We start from the raw sequence: 23,856 nt of genomic DNA, 5'->3' as shown, positions 1-23,856 counted from the left end.
GGATGTTAAAGGAGAGCCCCAAAGAGCTGGGCTGTTTCTGCCAGGGCCTGCAGAGCAGGGACTGGGGCTGCAAGGCATTCTCCTCGCTCCAGAAGAGCAGAATATTCAGTATCCTCCTCCTCCTCCTCTTAGCAGTGGTAGCGAGAGGAGGTGTTTGGGAAGTTTCTGCTGCTTGAAGAGCCTGACCAAGAAAGGAGAAGGTAGTATGTGAGAGTCCTGCAGCCGGTTCCCATCCCAGACCATGCAGAGTTACCATGCATGGAGAACTAGGACACGCTTACCCGCTGCATAACCATACACTCCTGAATAATCATGAATACACCTAGTGCTGGAGATTGGGTTGCTTGCGAACTACTGCCATGCTAGTTTGTCTGCAAAATAGAAGGGGAAAAAGTTATGGGAAGAAAAAACTTAAATATTGCAGACTTGTGATTGATGCTTGTAATAGCACAGCAGAGGGTAGGAGTGAGAGATGGAAAGAGACCTAATATGTGGCAAGTACCAAGGTTCTCAGGTTTCCAGAGAGGAAAAGCTTCTAATCCCTGTGTGTAGTCATTAGTGCAAGGTTGGTGTTAATAATATAAATAATGTTAAAGAATGATAGAAGACTTGGCTTGCAATTGCTTTTGGGGATTGCAGCTGTCTTAATACTGAAAGTTTCAAATAATGTTGCTCGTAGTGTGTAGTAGGCATATAAAGCATCACAAAGGTGTAAGTGTAGAGCAATAAAGTTGTTTGTCATACATCTCTAAAAATTATGTTATTGTTCATCACAAGAAAAGGTGTTTTACACAAAATAATTTTCTTTTTTTTTCTCTCCCCCCCCCACCCCCCCACCCCCCTCTTCCTATAGTGGGCTTTTCAGGGAGACGGAAAGGAAATTAAATATTCCCTCCACTGCCTTCGGGTTTTGATTTTTTTTTTTTGTACTCACATCAATTGCCATGTGTCTTGATATGGGCTCTTGTCACTTTTCAGTCTGTTAAATTCTTAAAAGCATGGATTCTGGAAGAAGCTACAGTGTGGGGAGAGAAATGATACCCGCTTACTGGTGTAGGTGCTGTACCTTACCTGTCCAGATCTCCTTGGGAGATGGTGCCAAGCAGCATGGCTTCCACTGGCTTTGCCTGAGCTTGTTGGGACAGCTGATATCTGTAGCCTCTGATACTTCAGCCTTTGGAGTGAATTAGTACCTGCACTTGTTAAGCAGTGAGGGTGTGACACCATTTAGAGGAATGTCGTGTTTTATTGTGTTCTTGTGGGCTTGGCCCAGTGGTTTTCACAGCCAGGTTGCATCTAATATCTGCAATAAATTGAAGTCCCTGGGTGTCTGTTTTCTACTGGGACAATGCTGATTCTCTAAAACTTCTTTTTTAAATGAATGTTTGGTTGTTCAGGTTAATTCAAATAACCATGTTCTGTTTATATGTTCAGTATTGCCCCAAAAATTCGTATCACCATCCCTGGAAGTGTTTAAAAAAACACATAGATGTGGTGCTTAGGGACATGGTTTAGTGATGGACTTGGCTGTCCTGGGTTAATGGTTGGACTTGATGATCTTAAAGGTCCTTTCCAACCTAAATGATTTTACGATTTTGTACTGAGTAATAACAGAATTGCATTTGCTTGTTCCTACATTTACAATGAGGCCTCTTCTAAAATACTGCAAGGACGAAACCTTGGGTGAGGCTAGTAATATCTCGGGGCTCAACCTGGTGTATTTGTTGGAAAGCTGAAGATGAGTATGATGTGCAGCTCTGGGGCATGTATGGAAGTAAAATCCCTGAAGACAGTGTCAGGATGGTGACCTGGGGCAGGGCCCTGGTTGGTGCTGTGAGAAGGGACAGGATGGTCAGAGGAGTGGATGCCAAGAAGGTCTCTCTCCATGTCAACATTCCCATCAGGAGCTGTCAAGTGCAGATGGCTGCTCACCAGGCAGCCTCTCCTGGCAGCGTAGCAGGGGGCAGTGGTCTCAGCTGAAGTTAAAGATGGGATTTTGACAGCAAGACAGCATCTGTCCTGCGTGCCAGGGAGAATCCAGCACCTGCAGCATGTGTGCCCTGAGAGGGGGGACAGTGACTCTTCTGGGTAGCTGTCAAGCACGTCTTTCCATATTGCTGGGGGAGGATTGCATTAGCAAGGGGTAGTGACGTGGGAAAACGAGGTCTTGCTAGCCTTATATAATTGCTTTTGCTGGAACATAGTTCTGTAGTCACGAAGCATGGCTGAGACTAGCTAGCTTAATGGGTTTTTTATGGTTTTTCCCTCCACTGCAGCGTGGTTCATGCTCCAGTGAGGTTTCACAGACAGCAGCATTTCCTACACATCCCTTCATCCAGACCAGTTGTAATGACTGTTTTTCCCCTACTGTTTGCTGTTAAGGTGTGGGGAAAAAGTTTCCCCTATCCCCGCCTTGCTTACGTTCTTCTTTCTTCTAGTCTGTGTCCTCCAGGGCGTATGGGTGCTGGCTTGGAAAAATAACTCCAAGAATGGTTAACTTCACTGCTTCCACTGAGTCTTAAGGGAGGTACGGAACCGAGCTCTTAAAGTTATTTAAAACCAGTGGATAAGAGCTGGAGTTTTATATAGCTGTCATGGGAAACTGTACTTCCATGTAGTGACTCTTCATTTCCCTAGATTTTGTCCCATTTGGTAGTGTGCCAAGGTGCAGATTCACAGAGCAGCTGTATTCTCCTACCTGCACTGCTGAAGACACGGTGAAAAATGATTTTTCATTGAATTTTTGCTGTCCATCTATTTTGGCTAAATTCCTTTATATTTTATCTGAATAGTTAAGAAATGCTAATTTTTCCCTCTTATTGTTGTCCAAAAGTTTTTTTTTTTTTCCTCAAGAAAAGCTGAGAAGAAATATAATAAGAAAGGGGACTTCTCATTTTTTTGCCTGGTCATGTTTTCCATGATAAATACTCATTATGAGTGTTCACTCAGATGTTTCAGATAGCTGTTACTGAACTTTAAAAACTTAATTACAAACTTGTAGCAAATATATTACTTAAGTCATGGCCCCCATTTAGGGAGTAAATTTCCTGGTTTATAATTTTTTTTCTCCCCTCCCCCCTTTTCTTTAAATGTTTGGGTGGAAAAAAATGTTGTAGTCATTTTCAACGTGGAAGAATTTTACAGCAAAAAAATCTTGTTATGTTAAATAATTTGTTATGTGATTGTTTGCCTTTTTGTTGTTGTTGTTGCACACTTTTTTGGGGGTGTGCGATCCTGATGACTTCAGAGAGAAATGCAAGCTTAGAAAAATGACTTTTGTGTTGAGCCATCTTGGGAGGCTACTCACAACTCTGTGCTGTTGCAAGGTGCTAAAGCAATGGGCATGGTCTAAAAGGACGAGTAGACTAACACTTCTGAAGACAGTGTTCAAAAGGATTTTAGCAGATTAACGTATTTGTAGCAGCGACAACATTGCTGAGATAGACTGTAATGTTTCCAAAGGAGCCATTACAATCAATATTGCTAGCGATCCATAACTGAGAACTCTTTTTAGTGGAATTTGAGCGGCAGTTTCCCTCTCTGAAAACATAGAGGGAGTATAATAAGAAAAAGACTTCCAGTTGTAGAGTTGCTCTCTGTTAGAGCAACATTTGTACGGTTTCCCGAGCATAAATGCTTATTTAAGTATAATTAGGTAGTGGCAACATCCATACTGTTTATTCTGTCAAGAGAAGACAACATGTGCCAGCCTTGACTCCATGGCTGGATGTCTACCGGTCTCTAAATACAGCTGTGTAATGATCCAGAAGGGTTCCAAAGGAGCTTTTGTGGTTTTGAGGGCAATAATTTGTGTTTTAATAACTCCCTAAGCATGCATTTCTGTATTGGGCCACGGCTGTTCCAAAGGCACTCTTCAGATTTCCTGTAACATTGGCTAACGTCCCTTCAACTTGAAACAGTCCACAGATTTGCTCAGCAAGCCCATTCAAGAAGGGGGGTAGACTTGAGGAAAACCTTGTGTACCCTGTTCAGTGATGTTCTTTTTAAGAATCCCCACTAGCGTTGAAGCATAAGGAAAGCATATGGTAGTAAGAGATCTGGGAGGTTGAATTTTTTTAAAACTAAGATTGCGTCTGGATCATTGCATTCACTCTGGGTTTCTCCATTTAAGAAAAATTTCAATGGGTTGCAGGGAACGAAGAGAACAACAGCAAACCAGATTATACAGTAAAAAGGACTGACTTACTAAGAAAACTTGAAAGAACTTGGGTATGTACAGCCTGTCCAAGCAATGACAAAGGTGTTGCATGATAAGTGCCTAGTATTAGAAGATTCTTAGAGGTTTAAAACGAAGGAATTATTTAGCATTCAAAGAGCTATAGGTAAGGGTAATGTAATGATATTGTAAATGGAGAGGATTTAAGATAAACAGACTTTCACAGTGAACTGGTTTAGACTGTGGAACAGCTTCCAAAAGGAGGTGGTGGAAATCTTCAGACTTTACATTGTGTAGAAGATAGTGTGAAATAAACAATCTAGGAAACATTAGCTATGTTGTAGTCATTGTGTGACATTCAGTTAATATGCTGAGGATAGGGTGGATGACCCTGTAAGTCTTTGTATACTCTGGAGATCTGAGGTGTTAGTGGAATTGTTCTAGCATAGGGAGAGGGATTTTCAAAGACACACAGGGACATTGAATACCTGATAATCAGTAATCAAACTGCTGCCTTTGCATTCTCCCTAAAACCATTCTTTGATGCATATTAAGTATATTTTAATGGTACTTGGTTAAAACAGGCTTGCAAAAGCAAAGAAATCTGGGTTTGGAAGCATTTCTAATTTTAACTCATAGAAGCTTATAAATTTGTCGTGTATTTAAAACCTGTAGTTGATTCACAGGGCTAGCAGACACATTCATAGAAGCATGGAGTTCATTAATACCTGATTTAAAAGAAAACTTCTTGCAGGAGAACCTGAATTCTGGTCCTCCCCAGCTTCCTTAGTACCTCTGGCAACAGTAGTTTGAGTCCCCCATGTACTTTCTGTCTGTCTGCCCTGCTCATAGCTGAGCTGTGTGTATGGTATCCCTGCTGTTGGATATTCCCGATTCAAAATCCTTCTAACCTTTCCTTTTCTTGGCATCAAAACAGGTATCAGGTGAGTAGAGATTTTTCCAAGAATGCCAGTACAGCTGGTGCCTGGGTGTCCTTCCTGTCCCCTCAGGTGTGGTCTCTGCCACTTCCAGGGACCTGAATTCTCTTTACGTTTCAGTGTCCTGCCTTCTCCTCCCATCTGCTGCTGTTTGCTCCGTCCGGTGCCAGAGACATGTGGCTAGCAACAGAGTTGCTGGATGTGTCTGGCATGCTCCAGATGTAATTTTTTTTCAGTGGTGGCCTTCTTCCCCCTGCCTTGTTGTGCTGTTTTTGCTGTTGGGTTGAAGGTTTGGGTTTTCTAGAGCTCTCTAAATTGATGACTGTTGACCATTCTCATGTCAGAAGTTAATCTTGCATGCAGACCACATTGTTGTGGTCATCTGGGAAATTAGGATGGATCTCATTAATGCTTTCTTAAGCTCACCGTTGTATTGTATGAAAGTAAATCAGCCTTAACACTGAGAAGTTTGGTGAGCCAAAGGCAATTAACTCTAATGTGGGTAAAAAACAGCTATACTCCAGAAAGCCAGAGATGAAGGAAAACTAGGATGAGAGATCCAAACCATTGCAAAGAGGGAGAAACAGATTCTTGATGGGAAAAAAAGCTAAAACCTCCAGGGCATCAAAAAATGATTGGGGTTGGGATAGATGATCTCAAAAGGTCCCTTCCAGCCTAAATGGTTCTGTGAAACACAGGCTGCAGGTGGCAGGTCCTCAGGAGCAGCATACTGGTCACACACAGGGAATGCAGGTTTTGAGAGAAAATGACCAAGCAGAGACCAGGAGTACATCTTACTGACACTTGCACAGTGAGAACCAGGTGAGGGAGAGCTCTGGTGTGTTGCTTAGAGGGTGTAGGAGTATCTACACCAAGTATGATCCTAATCCAGAGGTGCCGTGGTGGGTGCTGATCTTCTGTGGTCTGTCACTGTATGACACAGTTCACCACTGGAATATGATATATTTGAGGAGCTTGAATTGTGTCCTATCTTTTGGGAGAAGAGTAGTTCACGTAATTCAGCTTGATCTACACCTAGCATAATCGGCTCATGTTGTTTGTTATTGCTGTTAAGTTTGTACATTATTTTTTTAATTGATTAGGCTTTGTTTACCTTCGGTAGCCAGCTTTTTCATTTGGAAAAGGCTGACAGCACTGCTTCCTCCTCGCTTCCTCCTCCTGTCCTCCCCCTCCATGTGACTTGCATAACTTTTAAAGTCCTGAACGGTGCTATACAACTAGGGACTGGAAATAAATTCAGTCTTTTAGCAGTTCTGATGTGTGTCATGCCCTTATTACAGTACCAGTAAGGCTGGAAGGCAATGCATTATTTTTCGTGTGGTCTTCAGTCTGTGTCCCAGTGTTAACAGCATTTCTTGGTGTGGTATTTTTGTTTGTTGTTAGGTCAGTTTGACACAAAGTGCTCGTATGACAGTATGCAGCCAAGCATAACTAGGTGCATATGCCACAGATGGCAGCAGCAAGGAAAACAAGACAGGCTTGATTTTTCTCCACAGGTTTCAAGGTATTCTCAAATCAGCTTCTAGAAAACTGCTTTGTGCCTAAAGGGGTGTGAGTGTGTGCGTGTATATATACACATATTTATTTATTAAGCTACAGTAGCTGCAACCTTTTAAGTATAGCTGGAACCTGTCTTGAAATGAAGAAGTGGACAGAAATCCTGCTCTGTGCTACCTCTGTGTCCTTGTTCAAACACAATAGGTTTTATAGTGATACTGGCCATGAAAAACCTAAACAACATCATAAGCAGTAGTACTCGATACTACAAGGGAGCGCGTTCAAAGCGTCTTCAGAATTTAAAGAGGAATTGAGAATAGCGATGGAATATAGACTAGGGAAAACTGGTCATCAAAAAAGCTATTGCATCATACAATTGATAATGTGGGACCTATAAATCACCAGAAAGATTACAATAATAAATACCTGGGGCAGAGCATACCATACAGCACACATTTTAATTTCCTAGGAATGGAATTTCTGTAACAAATACGGAAGTCATCTTTTATAGCTTCCCACTGAGTAGCACGCTTTCTCCTGGTGATAGTATCTACCATGGTAACAGTTACAGTGAAAGGGATAGTGTTTCTTGTGAGCAAGGAACAGTGGTTTTCTGTATCTCGTATACCTCCTGATAGTACTTTCCTATGCTGCTTCCACTTGTGTTGATGTGCACATTCTTTATATTCCTTTCAGAAACGTTCCGGAGCGCACATTCATGTTTTCTTTGGCAGTTTGGGGGGAGTTGTTTTACTAACAATCTAGTGCTGTAGGATCTGTATTGCTTATTAACAGCTGCTTCAGTCTCCTGTGCTAAGAATACAGACTTCTAATGTGGAATTCCACCCATTTAAAATTTAGTTTTATCTACAGTTAGGTTTCTTGTCCTTTCATTTGCAAAAGGTTTGAAATATGCTGTTGTACATACGGTCACTAGAACCTGTACTGTATTGATTTACCTCTTTACTTAGTTTTTACCTACTGAGTCCAAGAGTCATGCAAGGTCCCTTGATCATGGACCCTACATATTTTTGGAAGGGTGCACCTGAATTGTTGCAGTGCTGCCAGGCTGCTTTACCTTACAGTAAGTTGTTCCCACTTGTGATCCTGGTGCAAATTCGTTCTTGGTTAACGGGATCACAGGAGATGTCTAAGTGTTGTAGCATTGTGCTCTGGCAAATGAAGCCTGAGATTGAGAGAGGCACGATACCTACCTAGTCCTGATGCTCAAATGGGCGTTTATAGTAGTGTAAATCTGCCACTTGTTCTCTCTGCATCTATTTCCCTGTGTTGTATGGATCTAAAAACCAAGCAAAGGTGCTATCTATGGCTGTGTTGTGCTGCTGACACACTGAGACACAACACCATTGAAAGGAGATTTCCCTGATCTGTAATCCAGGCGGGGAATTGTGTTGAGCACCGTTCATTTGACAGCGTCACTGAAACAGTTGGATTCTGCTTGTGTAGTAGGTGGCTGGGAAGAAAGATCCACCTTCCCCATTCCACACAGTGTGGTCTAGTTAAGTATGTGTGCTGCAAGGAATGATTTCATAGCCCCAGTCCCAAGATCATCTCAGGGCTTTGGCCATGTTTTGACAGAGCTTGATTGTATTTCAGTGGCTAGCACCTGAGCAATTGCTTTGTAGCCTCACAGGGATGCAAAGGAGGCTGTTAGAGCAGGGGAGGTCAGTAGCTGGGCTGTAGTATTACAGAAAGATTCAGCTTGATGTGACTTTCGTTGGTTTCTAGAAGCAGCCGGTACATAAGCTCAGAGGCTTAACCCAGCCACTAGTATAATCACTCTCAAACTAGCATTGTATCGTCTGTTTTGTGGAATGCTTCTAGACAGATTTCAGTGGCATTATTGTCAATTTACAGTGAATACATAATATATTACAGCTGTAGTTTGCCCCAGACAATCTTGGATTTTCAAACTCTTTCCTAAAATGCCATCCAGGTCAGTGCCAGGAGCTGGTAGAAATGGTTGAGGGCTTGCTACCGCTCACTTATCTTATTCTGCCGTAGCAGGTAGAAGGTGTTCCCCCTATTAAATACGTTCTATTTTAATTTAATTTACATAGTTAACAATCTTTAGTGTGACTTTAGCTTAAAAAAAAAAAGTTACAAAAGCAAGCAAGCTTAACAAACCAAGCAAAAATTCTATGGGGACTTTGACCACAGGGAAGAAAACATTACAAACAAAGCACTTTGAATGAAATCATGATTACTTATGCAAATGCACAAACCACTTCTGATTACACAAACAAGTTAGGTTCTTAATAATATTTTGCTTATTTCAGATCAGAAACATTGAAGCATATGCATCCAGACTCTGAGTACTTTTCCCCCCTCTTGTCCCACAGTGGATTTGTGTTCTCAGCTGTGCCCAAATGACTTTAAATGCATGAGTATGTACCTTGTAGGGGAGCCAGAGTTTTGGCCCCAAGTGATATGTTTAATATTTTTTGAAGGTGTAAGTAAGAACAGTCAATATCATCGGGGGAAAAAAAGTGTGTGTTCAGAGACAGGTCCTTCTTCTAGTCTCCTGTGTCAGTCTGTCGTGACTTGTGGGACTTTGCATATGGTTTGAGGTAGAGGAAAGCCCTTGCTGGATGACACCAAAGCTGTAGCTGACATTCAGAATAGAGAAAGCTATGAAGCAAAGGCAATTGGAACCTTCCCAAGTGCTGCAAGAACAAACTGTGACATTTTCCCCCTTGTTTTTATTTGATTTAATGATTTGGCTTCAAGTCAGTTTTTGTTCGATTGTTTAGTTTCAGCTGAAGTGCATTTTGCCCTCTTCCTTTCCTCCTTCTTATCCATTGCAGTTTTTTCTGCATACATCCTTGCTGAGGCATTTCTTTAATGGAAATAAAGGAGGCACACGGAATTGGTGGCCACTGTGGTGGTGTCTAAACTACAAGGGCAGTTTGTGGGGTATCCCCTGCTAAACAGTCTGTAGGGTATCCTAAGGTCTGATCATTCAACTTGGGAGATTCGCTAGAGTCCTTGCTCCTGGCATTTGTGAGCTTTTGCTCTGGTGAGACAAGGTTGTACCCAGTTTAGAAGGAGCACTTGGGTGCATAAAAGTCTAGATGGGACCCAGTTAGATCCTGACTTACAAATAGATTGTAGTCCCAGTGTTCTCCCAGACTTGGGAGCTGGGCAGTGCTCCTGGGCCCAGCAGCTTATGCACACCCTTTGGGAGTGGTCCCAGTGGGAGTAAACACAGGGTCAGTGTTTACCCCGTGTTTTGTAGTCTTTTAAACTTGAGGTGGAACTGCAACACCTTCCCCCACACTTCTGCAAAGCTCCTTCCTACAGCCTTGGAGAAACCAAGTCAGGCGCGTGTGGGTTTGGAAAACTGCTTCTGTTTTGCTATTCTATGTGAAACAACTGGGAATCTATCAGAAGAGAACGAACAAACAAATGTATAGGAAAAGTAGCTCAAAATGTTTTTATCAACCAGTATCTTATATGTCTGTTCAAATAAAGAGTTAGGGGTATTTAAAAAAAAAAAAAAAAAAAGACAAACCAATCAACCTTCACACTGAGATATCTAAAGCATAACACGTCTAGCAGGGTTTTGGTCTAATAAAGGTTGTTTTACTTTCTATCTTGAGTTTCCATTACAGGAATGGAACTCCTGAATGTGAATGCACCGTGTTCCAGTTAAAAACCCGCTGTACCCTTTCAACTTTGTAAAGATTCTGCTTTTGGATTGGCTTTGCATGCTGCCCCATTGGCTGGAAGTGGCTTAGCCCACGCTGGTTACTTACATAAAAGAACAGTATAAAGTAAACAGTCTCAGATATTGTTGCCCTTTGTTGGCTATGTGAAATCCATAGTTAAGAAAAAGATTAGCCAAATATTTTAATATGGGGAAGTGACACAGTGTGAAAATATCCTTGTCACACTGATCCCAGCTAGTGTGGGAAAATGAAACAAAACTGAGCTAGCCTTATTATATTTTTCAGACTCTTTCTAGCCTGCAGCCCTTCTCCTTTTTCTCACAAACCACTAGAATTTTGTTTGGATAGTTCAGCAAACCTAGTCAGATGCAGAATTGATTTATAGATGCTGCTATTAAAAGCTGATTATGTGCACACGAAACAAACTGTGGAGCTCAATTAATTAGGATGCCTCTTTCAAAGACTCTTCTGCAGGAGTTTGTTTTATAATTCAGTTCATACTGTATGTTTAGCTTTAGATGCACTTCAGAAACTCAAGAGCACACCCTTTGCTAAGACAGTTATCCATTCTATTTAATAACTGTTTGTTTTTGTTGTGGACTGGAACACATCTGTAATGAATGGCTTATCCTGAACCGTATTTGCATGTAGTCTTTCCACTGTGCAACTCAGTACGCTGAGGGTGCTGTGTATGGAAATTTTCCTGCTTACCTTCAGGAACTTGTTCATGGCTGCTTCCAACACTATTTTTTTCTGGGCGTGGGGGGCTGGGCTAGTTAAAGCTGGATCAGTTGCCTGATATGGTTCCTCATGTTTTGCATGAATGCAGTTTTCAGCACTGGGATGAGAAGAAATTAAAGGCTGGTGGCAGAGCAGAGGATAGAGCTGCCTCGTTCTGCAGCACCAGTTTAGACTGGTGGAAGTGACTTTGCCCTGTGAGTGCGTCCTGTTGGAAGTTAGACTTACTGCCTTGGTTATAGTGCAGTAATTGCCATCTCATGATCGTGACTGAAATGACAATGTCTGCCCTTGACACCTCCAGGAAACACTTGCGTGGCTTTGGTGTTTACTACAAAACTGTGACTGCAGATTGTCTCTGAGAGGGGAAAAATGTGACTTAGTTGTGAAGGTTATTGCAAGCTCAGGCTAGAGGCGGCCACAAAGCCTGTCCTCTGAAGGGATGAGTTACTGCAGGTCTTATGGTTGGTGGTTTTCTTCACTGGGTCTTCAGATTGCTTTGCAAGGTTAGATCTTAAAAGACTTGGTTTGTTGCTCCTGTGGCCAGCTGGTCATCTCATAACTAGATATTACAGTTGAAGGCTGGCCATCACCTACTGTTTGTCTGTGTCCTGGTAAACCATTATCATTGCCAGCCACAGTATGAGTTAATTCTCCCTTCCCCAACCCTCCTTTCCTCAATCTGTTGAATTGTTTTCAATACTTTTGCTAATTTGCATGTCTCAAACCAGCCACACGTGTTACCATAAGACCTTTGAATTGAACAGATTATGATATGCTTTGAATTTGGATTTTTGTTTCTTTGAGTGTCACTTTGAACTTCATTCTTCTATAAATTAAAGATGGAGTGTTGACACTGTGGTCAAACCAAACACATGCAATATTCTAGGAAACTAAACCAAATATATACGTAGCATGGCTAGAGACAATTTTCTCTTTCAGACTAATAGTTCTCTCTTTATTTTTGCACTCTTATATGAAAAGATTCATGCCTTTGTTTTAGTGTGTTAGAAATATTCACAGTATGAGTTTTTTGTGTAACTGTTGAGAAACTACAAATTATTATCTGAGATATACCAGTCTGATTTTCCAAGGTATTAGAAGAAGTCTAGTTCAGTAAAGTATTTTCCTTGGGTCTTAAAATGATTACTAGAAGCCAAATGTCAAGAACAAGCCTGAATCAGTACTTATTGAGTGCAGCTGGTGATCTATCAAGAACCTACAGCTAGTATTCAAAGGCAATTGGAATGAGGGATTTGCACTGTTGTGTTAGTGTAAAAAGAATGGATCTAATGGATCAAGGACCTTACAGTCATCTGTCTTTAAGAAATCCACCTGGTGCCTGCCCTGAACAAAGGGTGCAGTGCTTCATCTGAGTAATAATAACTCAAAAGGCTGTGCAGCATTTTGGTACGGCAAGTATAAGCTGACCTATTTGCAATACCATAACTGAATGACCATGTGTTTTGGCAATTTAATACTCTGGCAGTCAATATGATGATAAACTTAATATATCGACTTCCAGCATGATCTAATCAGGTTATGGTACTTTTGTCTGTATACAAGAAGGTAGTTTAAGGCCATGATGAATGTTTACAGGGAACCCAGATAGGGTTTTATAGATAGAAGGATGGAAAACTCTTGTCCAGCCTAGTGATCGGGTAATGATTCACAGGGGTGGCATGAGGACACCTCAAAAAAGATTCCTGTCTTGCAGCCGTAGAGGCAGCCCTGTGTTTCCCCCACCTCTCTCAGTGCAGCTGGGAGGGCTCTGGAGAGCTCCACATGATGGCAAGGGTTTGTTTCCTTGCTAAAGCACAGGCCATCTGTAGCACAGTGTTTGCATCCTAATAGCTCCAGTTAGAGTAAAAGCGTGTATAGGAGGGGGACGTAATTATTTATGTGTGATTAGAACTGGCCTTATATAATGGTAAGGGGTGTTATGCATATACTTTCATCGGTTGCTAATGAGAATATCATAGGAGTTTGGTAGAAATGAATAGATTTTTTTAATTGTCTTTTGGATTCCCCGTTGTAAAACATTAGTCAAATCCAGCCTGGTGTGACATTGTGCGGGAGCTTGGTTAGGTCTTAAGGGTTGTACAGGTTGTTGCATTTCTTAAACACATATTAAAAAACTATTCCTGGTCCATAAACCACAATAAACTGCTGTTAATGCAGAGTAGCATCTTCATAGCTACAGCTTAAAGAATAAACCTTTTTTTAAGAACGGTGGTGTAAGCTTACCTGAGAGCTCAGCTGCAGTGCTGCCCAAAGAAAATCAGTTAGCTTTTTGCTGCTGTCGCTGCCGCTGTCCCTGAATTAGTGTCCCTGAGTTAGCAGGATGGTCAAATTACAATGACAAGAAGCTTGTGAATTGATTTAGTTCTTACACAGTTGATTACACATGCTAATGAATTGATTTTGTGCATTAAAAATGTATATTATTTTTGTTCTAATATAATGTATTATGGAAGACCTTGAAAAATTGTTTTTCCAACATTTGACATCTTGTTTAGTAAATTATCTCTCTAGAGGGCTTAAGGTTGGGCCTTTTTATTTTCTGTGCATGTTCCATGCAAATTCAGCAGAAACATTGCTTCAGTCTTGGTTGTGTGTGGGTTTTTAAAGGCAAAATCTTTGTTGTGTGTGTGCAGTTACTCTAACAAAAATGTTCATGACATCATGTGCAAGAAGCAGCACAACATACTGCAGAAATGCAGTATATAATGATTAATTAGCAATAACATATTTTGAAAGATGGTGGGTTTTTACCTGTTTATAACTGTTCCTTAATTCTGAGGAAATTGTCCCTAAAGAGATGCCACTGTCTTACACCGCCCCCCCCCCCCCCCCCCCCCCTTAAATTAATTGTGCATAGCTATTAAGCATAACATTTTTGTAGAAGTCATTAAAAAGTTGCTCAGGTTGCGCTTCACAGCTTAGGCTCATATCCAGCGTTGTCATTCTGTGCTTTGCTGCTAGTAAGGCCATATTTTGGATGAGATATTAAAGGTGCCATCTGGCCATCCATGAAGAAAGTAAAAGAGTTATGACCCTGTGTTAAAAACAAAACACCGCCCCCCCCCGCCCCTGACTACAATAGGTGTCCTAGAAAATGTGTTCCCTTTCATTGAAATGGCTCCCATTGAATGTGAAAGCTGGTGTTTAAAATACTTTGGTCCTTGCTTTTGCCTGTCTGTTCAATTGTGCTCCTCAGAAGTAGCTTGTTATTTTGTAAGCTCTTTGAGTGGAGGATGTAAAGTAAAATAAGGTTTTATACCAAGTGTTTTTTCTGTTACGGTTGTTTTTTGTTTTGTTTTGTTTTTTAGATACTTCAAGAAGTGTCAAGGCATCTCCAGAAACAGCTGAAATCTTTTTTCAGAAGTTAAGAAATAAATACGAATTCACAATCCTGGTGACCTTAAAACAAGCCCATTTGAATTCAGGGGTTATTTTCTCTATTCATCATTTAGATCACAGGTGAGTACTGCTACCTGTATACTAGTTCATGAAAGTATATGTATTTATGCAGTTAAAAATTGAACCTAAATTAGGGCAAATTATGTAACAGGTCATTACCAAATATGTACAGCGTTTGGGTAGGCATATTGTGCAGATTCATAAAAATCCACAAGTCCAAATTAGCCAAGGGAAAGCGGAACAGCTGTTACTTTTTAAGTGTCTCTTGCCACCAAAGGCATGAAAAGCCAGTTCTCTCTTGTTCATAACCATAAGGACCAGATGCTCAGCTGGTGTAAAACTGTCACATCAGTATAGCTACACTGATTCAAAAGTGTGGACCTGTACGTCCACCTATTCACCCGTTGGTTTTTAACACTGCAAGCAGTTTAAAAAATTAAATAAATTCCTCCAGTTATGGGCTTACACCTCGCATGAATGGTAGAGCACTTTACTCAAAATGTTGTCAACCTTAAAAAACTAAAGTGAATGACACAGAGCATTTAAGGATTATCCCTTTGATAGGATAACGACTGCTAGAGAAATAAGATATTCTTTATATATCTGAGTAATAGCTATTAAAGATAACTGCCCTATGATTCTGTGACAGAATAAAAAGGAGTTTTAAAATGTGCACTTACTGAGTAGTCATTAGCACAAGCAACAGATGATCTCTGCTTTAGATTCATAGTCTTTTTTATTTTCATGTGCACAATCCCATAATCCTTTCTTGAGGGTCTCACTACAAAATAGAAAAAATAAAAAAAGGTAAAGACAGATGTTCAAACAAAGCAAAATGTCTGTTTTTTCTACATGACTGTACAAGTTTTCATTAGCAGGCACGGCAACAATTATTTTGTGCTGGAAGATGCTCCAGTTTTGCTTTTATTCTATTTCCCAGAGGCCTTATCTGCAATTCTTCTATTTAAAAAAAGAAAGGAAAAACCTTCCCAAGGATCATTGTGCCAAATTTATAAAAGCATCTTTAAACTCTGCAAGGGGTTGGATGCCTTCTGGATGATGTTTACAGATGTTATGTCACAGAGGAGCTGAGGGGCTTTTCTCTTAACTGTTACCTGCTTCTCATCTGCAGGAGCGAGCAGTTTGCAAGGGACAGAACTGGGCAGCTGTCATTACTGAGTTTTGAACTCAAACTATACCACCACATGTGCAGATCATCCCAGATGGAAAAGTTTATTCTCTCTCAAATGAGAGAGTAGGTATGCAGAGCCAGCTGTGCCCTGACAAAGGTCGTTTTCACATTTGCAGGAGGAACGTGGATTTGCTGCACTACTGATAGGGCTAATGCAACTGTATGTGAAATTTCAAAGTTAAAGATGAAACCTTCATATGCCAAAATAGCTGTAGAGATGGGCAAAGAGGTCACCAATGTGAAACTCTTAAGGCTCTGGAAAAGAGAACCACTATAGCCTTTCTGAAAGGAGGCAATGTTTGCTGGAAGACCTGTCCTGGCCTCAGGCATGGCATGAGGACATGCCATAGGAGATCAAAAAAATGTGTAGTGTATAACTGAGCAAAACTCAAGAAACAGTAACTTGGAGAGTGGCCAACTGGGAGAAAACACTGCCACTTAGTGAACACAAAGGGTGATAGAAGTACAAAAATAACGTGCAAAGAACTTTCCTTTAAGAGTTGCAGAAGAGTTTGAGATACTGCTTGGGAAAGTAATTAATTCTCAGGTGAGTAAAGCTGGCAAGTAGGGCTGCCATTGATCTTATGTGAATAAGAATGCATTATATGGATTCTATCCAGCCATAGCAAAGAAAAGGAAAAGTTAGAGCATTGCCTGGTGACCAGGTTGTGTGGCTGTACAAACGCAGTGCTGCTTATCTCATTTGAATCTGGGCCATCCATGTTGTCTGTCTATGCCCATATAGAATATGGTAGTAAAAGGGTGACAAATAGGACTCTGAAAATCCTATTATTTTATATTGGTATACTTCTAGGGATGGATGATTAGATTTTTAATGCTACATTGACAACATTTATGCTTTTTAAAGAAATTTCTGTCATACCTTAAATATTTGCAGGTTTTGTTGTTACATTTTCACCAACTTCTGTTTATCTGCATATTGGAACCTGAACTAACTGCAATGGAAAACATTTGTCAAGGTTTCTAGCTGAAATCAGGTCTGCATTATGTGTGTTGGGATTTTAACTGTGGATGTATAACTTAGTGGCACTACTGAGTGTTTCTGAGGCCCTTTTTCTCTTAACTGTGGAAACTTTTAGTACTCTTACTCTAAAGTTATAATGTTAGAGGTGTGAAAGATGAAGATAATACCCAGTTCACGCCTTGCTGCAAAAATCTCCTACCACCATTTTATCCAGTGTCACCTCTTCATCTTACTATGCCCTCTTAAGCGCTGCATAGAGTTTACAATTTTTCTATAGGGACGTATGCTTCATGTTTGTTTTTGGGGTTTCCTTGTAAGCCTTTGGATAATCAAAGAGGAAGAAAAAAAGCCTTCTAGATTATTTAGGCAGGTCACACATCGGGTCAGCTTTGGATGAGGCAGCTAAAGAACAATCTACTTCTGAATATTTCATTGCTTTCTTTGGGAGAATATTAGGTTATCTACTTAAAAAGGAGCTCGGAAGAATTTGTTTTAAAAATGCCTAATCTGATCCACTTACAGTCAGGGAAAATCTTTATCTTCAGTAGGTATAAAATGAGTCTCAGCAAAAGTATGGCCAGAAAGAACTTGTAGCTATTAAGTTAGATGTGTCCTTAAGATTTTAGCAAGCATGTGCTGGTCTGTTCTGTGGTGGGGCGTACAGAAAGATGTCTGTGTGCTATAGTAGTTTGTTCAATTTAATTGCACTAAAATCAGGGCTGACTTAGATGTGGATAATACTGGAATTAGGCTAGCATCTCTGAGTCTCCTATAATACCTCTTACGGGTTTGATTTTCTTTGGTGATGACTGACAATAAAGACAAGAGTGTAGAAATCAAAAGGGAGCATTTGGATGGGTTACATTAAATAACTGCTGCTTCAGTGCTGGATTTCCATCTCTGTGACCTTGCCCACTTCTGACCAGGGACTTGTCTGTAACAGTCCTTTAGTGCTCAAACAACTTCTTGTGATCTCTGTCAAAGCAGTCATCACAGTTGGTAGGAGAAGTAGCAATGGCAGACCTGACTGTACTCCTTCGCACCAACTTTAGCCTTAAATAGCTTCTCTGATGTCAAAAAAGTTGTGCTAGTATTGAACTGCTGCCTTGTGGGACAGAATCACACCTGGCTATATTCTTAATTTATAGAAGTCAATACTAGCTCTTGCTTTTCTGCAGTGAGGAATGGAATGGTGGTGAGGAAGGCTGGAGGTGGCAGGAACTGAAGGATATATCAGTTATCACACAAGTAACTTTTCTTATGTTTTATTTTACAGAGTTTTCATAACAACTAATGGTTCTAGAGTAAAATAATTTCTAGGGTACAAGAAAATCAAAATGTTTATTCAAAAAGTGGAAAAAGGTATGTTCGTTTATTCAGTGGCTTGGGGAATTGTGTTTTTGAAAATAAATGAGAGTAAAAACTCATCCTTTCTTTGCATAAGTCTAGGGACTTTGTTGCAAACTTGCTAATTTACAGCAAATTGAGGACATGTCCTAAATTGAAGTTACTTTAAAAATTTTATAATTTTCTTTAAAACTATGTATTTAAAGGAGTTTACATAATTCAGAGTTTACTGCTTCAGTGTATGTCCTTAATATAGTTTACATGATTCAGAATTTACTGCTTCAGTATGTGTTGTCTAGTTTTATGTTTTGGGTTTGTTTTGTTCTTTTTTGCCAATTCCCTTTTGAAGAACATCAAAAATGAATGCTTCCACTGAGACACAGTCAGGCAACTGCTTATAGCTTTGAGTCTCAAGAAGTTGACAAGACTGCTCTCCCAAAGTTTCCCATCTAACATCATGTGGTAAATGCTGTCCTCGGGCTATCAGATAGATGCAGAAGTTCTCCATGTAATTCTAGGGCTTGGGCATTATCTAAGGCTAGGATGTGGCTGTCACCACAAAAAGTAGCTCCTGAAAGGATTTTCTGCAGATACAGTCATATTTTCCTACTCTGTTAAATGCCTTTATTTTTCTTTTCCTAATGGAGTATTAAAACTGTCTTCCCCTTTTATAATGATTATGCTTTTCTTTAGTGTTTAATATATTAAAATCTTTTAAAACTGATCTTAAACTGAAAGGATCTGAAACAATATCTGTTACAAATGTTTTCTTAACTTGAGAGCATCACCTTGACCACATAGTGCCTTGCCTAAAATGCATTGTACTTTAAAATAACAAGGTAAATATTTTGAATGACGTGATGCCTTAAGTCCAAATGCAAGCACTGTTAAACACTGATTGCTGTGTGCTTGCTATCAGCCTTCAGTTTAAGCTGTATTATCCTCCTCATTTCACTTCTGAATTTGTCTCGCTGCTGTCTCGATGGAAGAATCAGCAGAGAGATGATTCTAATCTGTGATGGGGTTTGTAATATATGTTAGGTCTCACTATTCCATCATATATTTTCATTTAATTGGCAACAGTGGAGAGATGTATTAAAGCTTTTTCCTCCCTTCATGGTTAGATGGCTCTATGCAACTGATGTTATATTCATATCTCTTGAGATACTGCATATTAGGGCCTGTAAAGGATGAAATCACTGTATTGTAGTTTAACCATTCTTTCTTTCAGTTAGTGCTTTTCATATCCTGAAACAAAGCACTGAAATCAATAGAATATTGTGATCAGGCATTCCTTGCACTTAATTATGTATCTCTATTAATTTATTTAATTTTTGCCTTACTTAACATTTGTTTTAACAGCTGTTGGTGTCTTGTGATTATCTGCTGTCAAACAGGCTGTACTGTACAGCACTTTCAGACCTCTTCCAGTATCTAGGAGGAAAATATCTGTGACCGTTTCTTTGTTAGTAATTTAAGTGTACAAGGAGAGAAGTTGCCAAAGGCAAACTCCCGACACATGAATTGTATTCTGTTGTTTGACCATTGTATTAAAATAGAGGTGGAATTGTATGTTCCCTGATTTTGATATATGAGTGTCTGCATTTCTGGACTGCAGTGTGAAGTCTCCTCTCTGACACCAAAAATCTGCTGCAAACACATTACACTGTGAAAAACTTCCAGTATTTACCACTTAAGCCAATACTGTAGTTACATTGGTTTTGTCTGAGGGGTGCTCTCCCCCTCCTCATCACTAACTTGCAGAGCAGACATTAGGTAAGAACAACGTGGGATTAATTTTCAAACATTAAAGCTGCACGTGGTTGTTGGCTGTGCCAAAAGAAGAGGTAGCTTATTTCTGCTGTTTAAACCATTCTGTGGTGTTCTTTGCTGGAAAAATGAAGGGTTGTGATGTCCTATATTTTGTTTTTTTGGTAGTAAATCTTAGTTGCTGTTTCTTACTGGTCTAAATATGAACCCTCTTAAATTTGTTCATAACAATCGATTGCTTTTGAATTTACTTCCTCTAGTGATGTAAAACTCCCCTGGTGTCAGCCTTCTTTTCTTTTGATGAATTTTGCATGTTTCATCAAAGGTGTCAAAAAAAAAAAAGATATTTTCTTTCTTTCATTCATTCACCGCTTTTCTAATGTGTGAGAAGATTCTGTGGGACAAAGGATTCTCTATGTAGAGCCTGACAGCTTGTCTGGGCTCCTTCCTTTATCCCAAAAGAGAAAAGTTCTTTGCTTCTGTTGGTTTGGGAGATTAAATTCTATCCCTGAGTGTGTGGTTGGATGGAAATGTTTGTAAAGCAGCATTTTTGTGTTGTACTCAGTTTAATGTCTTTATAACGTTGGGAAAGACCTGTTTCTTTAAGTGTTGGTTATAAGGGATGTTATTAAATTGATTGATGCCTTTTCACTATTGCCTCTGTTGTTTTGCTTTGGTTTAGTTTATGCTTCGTGACCGAAAAAAAAATAATAATTGCCAATAGGATGTAAATTCTTGTAATGCACCCACCTTAAAACACCTTCCTATAACTTTATTAAATCGAGAGAGGCTGGCCTGTGTGCTGATGTAAATCATCGCAGCACCAACTAATCCAGGATGATTTGGTTGAGAACTTGTTACAAAATGCTTGTATGAGCCTGAATCCTGTAGTTTGAATTGCGACTAGTGACAGACCTGCTTGAGTAAGAGACAAAAATTTGTCCCTGCCTACGATACTGAAAAACACCACTGAAATAGTTTAAATATGAATTTTGACAGATGTCGTTTTTCTTCTACTGTTGTTTGAAAGGGTTTCTATTAACAAGTAAATTACAAATCTGTGTTTTGTTGAGGGTAGGAGATGGGAGAAGTTGGGTTGAAACTGGATTCTGCTTTTACTAATATGTATATATTGGAAGGTTGTTTATTGTAGTTGCAGTCCTCTTGCTCTCCATGGAGAAACTTTGCAAGAAAGGGAGTGGGTGGGATGGTTTATGCTAGTTGTTTTTACAGTGCTTGCTTGATCTGAGAAAGTTCTTCCCTCCTTGATTTTTAGTAGAAGAGGAAGCTTCATATAGGCAAGATTGACATTAGTGGGGCTCTGTGTGATAGAATAAAATGGAAATAAATACATTGATAACCGGGGTTACTGAGGGAGATGGGAGGAATGAGAGCGATTGCTCAAAGGCAAGTATTGTGTTTCAGAAAATATTTCCTAGTTCGGGAATTTGATTTCATATTCACAGCTTGAACATGGACAACATAGACAATATGCTGTGATGCCAGGTTTGAATTTTTCCCAGACCAAGCTAGCACCTTTTGGGAGAATAACTCTTCATGGAGTGCTTCAGGGAGGTCGGTGGGACCTTGGGTCCTGCTTCTGGCTCCTGCTGACCTTCTGCAAGTGCTGCAGGAAGGCTGGCTGGGAGCCTTGCCTTGTCATCAGTGGTAACATTAGGTGTCTGGGATATCTTGCTCTTGCGATGGACCAGGGCTCTTGGATTATAGCACTGAAGTAGCAGAAGCTATGCAGACTCTGCAGGTGGGGAAGGCAAGATTTTGCCTCTCTGATTTAGGGGCATAGTTAACTGACCTCGTATTTTGGGAGGTAAGCAGAGAGATCTCTCAGGTGAGAGGCAAGTTCTTGCCTTCAAAGCTAGCAAAGGCTTCCAGATCACAGTATCCCCGCTGAAGTCAGATGAGTGGTGCAAGATGGTGATAGAAACTATCTTATTGGCTTCTATTTTTGACTCACATGCTTCATTAGTTTGAATTGGGTACAGACACTGAGGGGAACAGGATGAAAAGGATTTGAACAGCCTCACTTGCACTTGTTTCCTGGCCTCCTTGTCCACATCAGGGCATTGCAGCCTCGCTGTCCTAGCTGCTACCTTGTGATGTGGCTTCTTTCTGGTTAGAGTGTAGTAGCTGCGCAGTAGTCTGTGCAGGTGAATGTGTGTGGATGGTGTCTCTCTACCCTTCCAGTCAGCTGCTGCCTGGCTGTTCTCTTCTGTGAACATCACAGTGTGGAGGGTGTTCCTTGATGGGTGTCCCAGCATGGGGCTCTATCTCCTGTGCACATCAGGAATGCACCTTCCTCGTCCCCAGCTGTCCTCCGTAGCTATCCAGTGCAATGAACAGTGTTGTGCTGGAACAAAGCTGAGGTGGTTGACCTTTTTTGTGGTGGAAGAAAATAAACTGCAGAAGAGATGTAAATGCCAGAATGATCAGTAGCTTGCTGGCTGGGGTGCTTCAGAAGCATTTTCCTTGCACTGTTAATCTCTGCTCTGCCTGACTTGGAACAGGGACTTGAACTTTGTTCTTTTCCATCTGAGACAAGTGTCCTGAGGAGTGTAATTATCTATCTCTTCCCCCCACCCCTCAATGTACTAAAAAGCTTTGTTGGCAGTGCCTGGCCAGGGCTATGCTAGGAAACCACACAGTGCCCAGGCCTGGGCTGGAGCACTGGCCTGCTGTTCTTCATTCTGCATAATTGTTAGCATCTTCCTTGGCATGCTTTTGTCCCCTGCTATTAGCACCCTTGCAGATGATGTCGGGGCACAGTTTGTGGGCCAGGGACTGTTCCCAACAAGCAGTGTGGAAAAAGCCACCTGTTTTAAGGAAGAAGTGGGAGAGAGCACCCATCTGGGTATGAGTTGCAGTGGAGCACCACTGTTAATATTTGTCTTCAGGACCAGGGAATGAGCCTTGTTGGCTTTATTTATTAGGATAGGCATAGAACTTGAGATCAGCTTACTGAGTTTAGGTTGCTCTTGTACCTGACTTTTTGATTGATGAACTCTATATAATGGCAGAGCCTCCTCAGGTCAACCTGAGAGACTGTACTGTCCCATTGTTTGTGCACTCTGTTTTGGTATGGGAGATACCCTCTTCTGATTTTGACCTCTCTTCACTTGGGGTCTTTGCTTTCAAGTAGGTAATAACTGCTGCATTACAGAATATTTGAGAAAGTCTGTCAGAGAGTTTCAGATTTGCTCTGTTTGTGTCTCATTTTAACAAGCGTTTAATCTTGGACCCTGCAAGCCTTGCTGTGAGAATGTGTTTCTATCAAAAGTTTTGGTTTTAATGATTGAATCAGGATTTTTGGACAAAAATGTCTTACATCTGAAAATTCTTGTCTGGCTGTAAAACTACATTCAGCAAAAGAAAGGGACAGAAACTAAGTTGATGGCTTTCCTGCTCACTGTGCACTTGCACTAAGTGCTACTAACTTACCCAGGAAAGTTAGGACCATTTTTTTAATTTGTCTCTCCCTGGCAAAACCGCCACTCACCTCTTGCCTAGGTAGAGCTATAGTCAGGGAAAAGGGCAAAGCCAGTAAGGCCAAGCAGTAGCGTCAAGTGAGAGAGGGGGGACTAGGTTTTTACAGGTATAGTGCAGTTGCCACTTGGCATTTAGGATCCATCTGGGGATATTTTGATACCATATTGTTCTAGGGGATGAACCAAGCAGTAAAAATGCCTAGTTAATGTTTCAGAACACTTTAAGTGTTACTTCCAAATAGAAAAATAAGGCTTACGTTCCTGACTGCCCAGTCGTCATACAATGGAAAATAGCAAATAACGCATCACTGAATGTGGTGGCTGTGCGGCATGAATTGCTTTTACATCTTCATAATCTACACCCAGCAGAATTGCTTACTGCTGCTGTAGCCATAATTTGCAATGAATAAGGTCTACTGAGTAGGATCTCTTTTTTTTTTTTTTTTTTTTTTTACGTTTTATGTAATTATACCTAACAAAAAAGCAAGAACTTCTGTATCAAAACTCTTCAGATAAAAATCTTTACAAGTAATGGAGATAAGGATTTTAATTTTTTTTCTTAAGTACATACTC

At 40.5% G+C, this 23,856-nt stretch overlaps 1 protein-coding gene across 1 annotated transcript in view; it reads left to right on the top strand.

The window, feature by feature from the left end:
• The window catches only part of NELL2 (neural EGFL like 2), a 149,109-nt gene that overhangs the window by 5,890 nt on the left and 119,363 nt on the right, over positions 1-23,856 (top strand). Inside the window, exon 3 of the mRNA XM_080391327.1 lies at positions 14,396-14,546. Coding sequence (XP_080247453.1) covers positions 14,396-14,546 — 151 coding nt within the window. The remainder of the gene's footprint in view (positions 1-14,395; positions 14,547-23,856) is intronic.

The sequence above is a fragment of the Falco punctatus genome (genome assembly GCF_963210335.1).
Source record: "Falco punctatus genome assembly, chromosome: 6".
NCBI lineage: Eukaryota > Metazoa > Chordata > Aves > Falconiformes > Falconidae > Falco > Falco punctatus.
This window is presented reverse-complemented; position numbering and strand designations above follow the sequence as displayed.